At 41.9% G+C, this 6,690-nt stretch overlaps 1 protein-coding gene across 3 annotated transcripts in view; it reads left to right on the top strand.

Moving 5' to 3' along the window:
* The first annotated feature begins 2,434 nt into the window (after nt 1-2,434).
* LOC115196864 (zinc finger protein ZFPM1) overlaps nt 2,435-6,690 on the top strand; it is a 78,965-nt gene continuing 74,709 nt past the window's right edge. For all 3 annotated transcript variants that reach the window (XM_029757828.1, XM_029757830.1, XM_029757829.1), the window contains exon 1: nt 2,435-2,898. In XM_029757828.1, coding sequence (XP_029613688.1) covers nt 2,859-2,898 — 40 coding nt within the window. In that variant the 5' untranslated portion in view covers nt 2,435-2,858. The remainder of the gene's footprint in view (nt 2,899-6,690) is intronic.

The raw sequence follows: 6,690 nt of genomic DNA, 5'->3' as shown, positions 1-6,690 counted from the left end.
AGTTTGTAGTAAAAATGCAGTGTTGCACATCACCTATGACATTGCATTTACATTGCACCAAAGAGGGTCACACAAATACAAATCAAATCAAATGTTATTGGTCACATACACATGGTTAGCAGATGTTAATGCGAGTGTAGCAAAATGCTTGTGCTTCTAGTCCCGACAGTGCAGTAATATCTAGCAAGTAATCAAACAATTCCACAACAACTACCTAATACACACACATCTTGAGGGGTGAAAAAAATATGTACATATAAATATATGGATGAGTGATGAACGAGCGGCATAGGCAAGATGCAATAGATGGTATAAAATACAGTATATACATATGAGATGAGTAATGTAAGATATGTAAACATTATTAAAGTGCCATTATTTAAAGTGACGAGTGGTCCATTCATTAAAGTGGCCAATGATTCGAGTCTGTATGTAGGCAGCAGCCTCTCTGTGTTAGTGAAGGCTGTTTAACAGTCTGATGGCCTTGAGATAGATGTTTTTCATTCTCTCTGTCCCAGCTTTGATGCACCTGTACTGACCTCGCCTTCTGGATGGTAATGGGGTGAACAGGTAGTGGCTCGGGTGGTTGTTGTCCTTGATGATCTTTTTGACCTTCCTGTGAAATCGGGTGCTGTAGGTGTCCTGGAGGGCAGGTAGTTTTCCCCCAGTTATGTGTTGTGCAGACTGCACCACCCTCTGGTGAGCCTTGCAGTTGAGGGCGGTGCAGTTGCCGTACCAGGCGGTGATACAGCCCGACAGGATGCTCTCAATTGTGCATCTGTAAAAGTTTGTGAGTGTTTCAGGTGAAAAGCTAAAATTCCTCAGCCTCCTGAGGTTGAAGAGGTGTGTACATTCGTGATGTGTACGCAGAGGAACTTAAAACATTCCACCTTCTCCACTACTGTCCCGTCGATGTGGATAGGGGGGTGCTCCCTCTGCTGTTTCCTGAAGTCCACGATCATCTCCTTTGTTTTGCTGACATTGAGTGAGAGGTTGTTTTCCTGACCACACTCCGAGTGCCCTCACCTCCTCCCTGTAGGCTATCTTACATTACATTTACATTTAAGTCATTTAGCAGACGCTCTTATCCAGAGCGACTTACAAATTGGTGCATTCACCTTATGATATCCAGTGGAACAACCACTTTACAATAGTGCATCTAAATCTTTTAGGGGGGGGGGTTAGAAGGATTACTTTATCCTATCCCAGGTATTCCTTAAAGAGGTGGGGTTTCAGGTGTCTCCTATCTTGTCGTTGTTGGTAATCAAGCCCACTACTGATGTGTCACCTGCAAACTTGATGATTGAGTTGGAGGCGTGCATGGCCACGCAGTCATGGATGAACAGGGAGTACAGGAGGGGGCTGAGCACCCTTGTGGGGCACCCTTGTGGGGCCCCAGTGTTGAGGATCAGCGAAGTGGAGATGTTGTTTCCTATCTTCACCACCTGGAGGCGGCCCGATCAGAAAGTCCAGGACCCAATTGCACAGGTTGGGGTTGAGACCCAGGGCCTCAAGCTTAATGATGAGCTTGGAGGGTACTATGGTGTAGAATGCTGAGCTGTAGTCAATGAACAGCATTCTTACATAGGTATTCCTCTTGTCCAGATGGGATAGGGCAGTGTGCAGTGTGATGGCGATTGCATCGTCTGTGTACATGTTGGGGTGGTATGCAAACTGAAGTAGGTCTAGGGTGGCAGGTAAGGTGGAGGTGATATGATCCTTGACTCGTCTCTCAAAGCACTTTATGATGACAGAAGTGAGCGTTACGGGGTGATAGTCATTTAGTTCAGTTATCTTTGCCTTCTTGGGTACAGGAACAATGGTGGCCATCTTGAAGCACGTGGGGACAGCGACTGGGATAGGTAGCGATTGAATATGCTCGTAAACACACCAGCCAGCTGGTCTGCGCATGCTCTGAGTACGTGGTTACGGACGCCGTCTAGGCCAGCAGCCTGGGGAGGGTTAACACGTTCAGATGTCTTACTCAGGTCGGCCACGGAGAAGGAGAGGGGGGGCCGCAGGCCTTGGTAGCGGGCCGTGTCGGTGGCACTGTATTATCCTAAAATACTTTCCAATGTCTTCATTTCTCATCAACTTCAATTTTATCATAATTGTCTGTCGTCTTGTAGGCAAATTACAAGGGATGGACTATTAGGCTTATAGTTTGTACATTATAAAGATACAGATTTGCAGTGAATTATAGGCTACTATTACCAGATTATGCAATTATAAATGCCAGAATCTTTTCCGTTTTTGATAAACCTTCCAGATAAACCTAGACAAGTTAAGATAAACAGTCAAAATAAACGTAATAAATGGATAAAATCAAAGTAGGTATACAATCAAGGATCTGGGGGCCTACTATTGACATAAAAAAATATACGCCCATCATCGAGACGCTATAACTACGTCAGACGCAGGTGGCGTTAGAGGGGCGTGTCATGTCTCCATATCAGCTGTACTGTTTAGTGTCATGCTCGCGCTCCATTGATACTGGCTGCTAGTTCTTGAGCGTGGAGCGGACTAGGGAAAAACGTAAAGGATAAACGAAAACAATCAAGCTGCAACATTTAATACAATAATGATAGCGACACAACTGCAGGCACTGGCATCCCTTCGGTGACAGTCAAGACATCACAAGGAAGAGGAGGAGCTAGGAGAAGACCGCACATCTGGGAAGACATTTAAAAGTAGCTGAAGCTTACTTGACCACAGGTAGTTATCGCGCGTCAAAGAATATCAAAGTGCAGGTCATGCGGATATCTCCGGGTGGAGATCGAGCTGTGTTTCATTGCTAGTAGAGTTCTTCTTGGGAAGAAGATCACTTCTTTTCAGCTGAACAAGAACAGGGGAAAGCCATGTCCCGAAGAAAGCAGAGCAAACCCCGGCAGATCAAACGTAAGAACAAATAAGTTCACATTTATCTTTAAACCGGCAATCAGCTGTTAAAACAATAACAAAGCGAGATCCCCGCTACTGTTTCGCAAAAAAACTGAGGGATTGGGCTGGATAAATGTAACCACTCTCAAAGAGCTATGGATGCAAGGAGGGATCATTATAGTTTTAACCATGTTTTGAGTCTATACAGCATTTGTTTACAAGTACTTTGTTTACAAACATTGGAATAGCCCAAAACAAGCTTATATTTTGGGTTCTGATGGGGTACAGGAGTTGAACTAATCTCACGAGGCATGTATAAGTTATATTCTTCAAAAATCAATGGGTAAATATTAATTTATAAGTCAACAAAATGTATGCGTCTACTGCAGATTTCCCCTTTAAGTGTCATTGTGCAGTTGGGAGTGTGAAATATATACTTTGACAGGTTTGTGAAATTCAGCAGGGACCAACATAATATTTCCAGCATTTCCCTCAAACCTAATTAAAAAATGTTATTATGTAACAATATATTTTTTAAGAATGTTGTGAAAATGTGCATTGTTTCTTCATTTTGTATAGGGCAGCCAACATTTTTAATGATAGCCTAGGTTACTGACACAAACCAATTTAAAATATAATCAGCTAGCATAATATTGTGCACGAAGGCTAGCCTTTTATTATAAATGCTAAATAGGCCCTACTATAGCATATATATTCAAAATTAATTTCATAATAATGTCATGTTTTATTTTAAATGTGATAAAGCACATCTCACTCAGTGGCAAGCAACATCTGCAGGCTCTCCAGCTCAACTCTCCACAGTGAGAGTGTGCAATAAATGATTAAATGTGTGAAACATCATAGAGTGAAAGCTATTATTCTTTTAGATCTAGGCTAGGTTACATTTGAAAAATGCTTAATGCGGTCTATCGCAGTAGGTTTAAACATTTTGTTACCTAATTAGTTAGGCTAAATGTCCCTAACTTGCAGTTTATCTTTACTTTATTTACAGTTGCTGTAGGCTTAATAAAAAGTAGAATTTGCTCTTTTAAAAACGTTTTGTCCATTGGCAACTGAACTGAAACAGTGGTTTCCTGTTTAATTCTGTTGGGGAAACGTCACTGTTCTCTGAAAAAGGCGACGTGAACGCAGATATACAGCGATCCGATCTCAGCCGAGATAAAGATTAAAATGTGATCTTTTTTTATTTGTTTTCTGTCTGAGGCTGCACTGAGGCTGACGTTGCATTTCCCCCCGGCTTTACTGTTCTTTTTCCAGAGATGGGGCGTCAGATAGCGCGCCTAGCTGATCTTGCCTGCTGATAGTGGGTTACAATAGGATATTTTTTCATCTATCCTTTTAACTCCATAATGCATAGGCTTCCATTTAAAACATTTTTTTATTTTGGTCTGGTGCTTGGTCTCCTTGCTTGACAAGTTCTTCCTGTTTACAAAATGTGTGAAGGTTTGCATGATTATGCAGTTAATGAAAATATAAATAATATTTACTCTCTCTCTCACACACACCCTCACTTACTGACTACTGCTGAGAAGTTGTTTTGCTCTGGTGCCAGGCGCTGTTTCAGTTCTTCATCCAGAAGAGATGCCTTCGTCTGATAAACACAGTAGCAATATCTTGGAGGTTGAGTTTAAAAGGGCTGCTCAAAAATAAAGCAGAAAGCGACTCTTGAAAAGGATAGAGAAATCACATAAGGTAACAGTAGTATACATTAAGCACTGTGTGTAAAGTGTGCATAACAAAGCTTCTAGTAAAAGGCACACCATTGGGCCTTCATGCCAATGGCCCAAATCTACTCCAAATAGGATCTGCAACATGCCATCATCAAAGCAGCCACTGGAAAAGGATACATGAGAGTGAGAGGTTTTAAAGTCTTTGACTATAAGTCAAATCCTTTCATGTTATGTTGTTGATGTTCTGTAGGCTAGCTAGTTGTAATTTAAATAATAAAAAAAAACAATTTGTTATTTCCTTTTCATAGTGGTCTATCAATAGTGGTCTATCAACTGATCACACACCAGTCTTGCGTGGAATGTGGATATAGTCCAGACCCTGGAAAGGATGTATGCGTCTCAGGGTTGTCATAGCCTTTGTCTTTATCAGTTCTTACACCATCATGCTTCCCCGGCCTCTTGACGGTGCACAGAGAAACAAGTCTCATGATTCTCTTGTGCCTTGGCAGACATTTTAATGGAGGAGGAGTGGTGATAAAGACTTGGGGTTGGATTACGTCCACAATATTGTTCCATAAGCATCACAAGCTTGCTTCTTCGTACCAGCCTGTATTTTATGTTATGGTTATAACACACTTGCTGGAATGATGGTAGCAGCATTTGGAATGATGGTCCAACAACAAATGTTGTGTCCAGCATTACGGAAGCTGAAAGCCTAAATTCAGGGTAGATATTTGTCTGCTTCTTTTGTGCGTCATTTTCCCAACGGTGAAGATCTCTCAAACTGATTATCCATCCCTCCTTGATGGAAAGATATGCATGCAGCCCACTGCATCCGGATCCCAGGGCTTTTATTTTGGCGGTTGAGATGGGAGACAGGATAAGCAGGGCGGCGATCGCTCTCCGATATTATGAGCATGAGACAGATGGAGGCGATTGGGATGGAGCTTGCATTATAATTACATTCGGCTGCTGCATTCTCATCTTTGTCGTGTTTGTGTTGTTGTTTGGGACTAGTTGGGTGTATCTCTAGATACTTTAAAAAGTGGGAGAAGAGGATAAGACCAGAAACAGGGATGGCAGGTCTGATAAGGCAACAACAAAAAGAGCCAGGAATACAGACATGGTAGATGGATGTATTGTATGTTTAAAGCAGGCAGCTTCCCCTCTGAGATGTGCAGGGCTGATAAGGCCGCCTGCTGATCACTGGTAGATAAGCTCAGGCAGATCCACAGATACAGCTGTAGCTCTCTCTGCAGCTCTGCCCTCATGACTTCATGGATAAAGCTCAGAGGTCACCGTGAATAATGCATGGCCTCTTATAGAAACCATGATGTCATGTCTATAGGTTCAGCCACCTCTGAATTACCCAATGACCTTATCTCTTCAGACCATGGAAGTTTATTTATGCATCAACTTTTTAATTGAGATTTTATATTTGTAACATTTGTATGGATGATTGTAACCCTTTTCTATATTATCTGACATATACTTTTATCTTTATGGGTCACATGACAGTTTCATAGTTATACAATTGAAACATTGATCCAATCTTCCCAAGCCAGTACCAAAAAATAACCCCACTGTGTCAGACAAACACAAACACACACACTCATAAACCCATATGCCCATATATACACACAGCGCCTTGGTGGCTTTCTCTTGTGTGTTTTTCCGTATTTGTTCTGCTTTTAGCTCGATGTGAACTTTTGATAAGCCCTGGGGGCCGATCTCCGGTGCAGATAGAGATTGCCAAGTATGATTAAAGTTGTTATCAGCACAGAGCAGGCAGGAGCTAAGACTCCACTGCAATAGCAAAGCGACACGTAGGAGCAGCAAGGCCTGGACCCTGGCAATCAGTTCCACCTTTAATGTGATTAATGTTGTTGTATAATTAGATGATAGGTGTGAATGCATTTCTCTCCCTCCCTCTCTTTTTCAACCTCGTCTTTTTCCCCGCCCCATTTTTTTTCCTAACAAGCATTGTAGTTGACTAATTTAATTAAAACTAATACCACATATTACTCAGTGTAGATTCCATGTAAGATACCATTTGAGATGCAGGGAAATTTGTGTTCATTGATGATTATCTTGAATGTGCTTTTTTTGGCGAAAAATG

This window comes from Salmo trutta, chromosome 7, assembly GCF_901001165.1.
Source record: "Salmo trutta chromosome 7, fSalTru1.1, whole genome shotgun sequence".
Classification (NCBI taxonomy): Eukaryota; Metazoa; Chordata; class Actinopteri; order Salmoniformes; family Salmonidae; genus Salmo; species Salmo trutta.
This window is presented reverse-complemented; position numbering and strand designations above follow the sequence as displayed.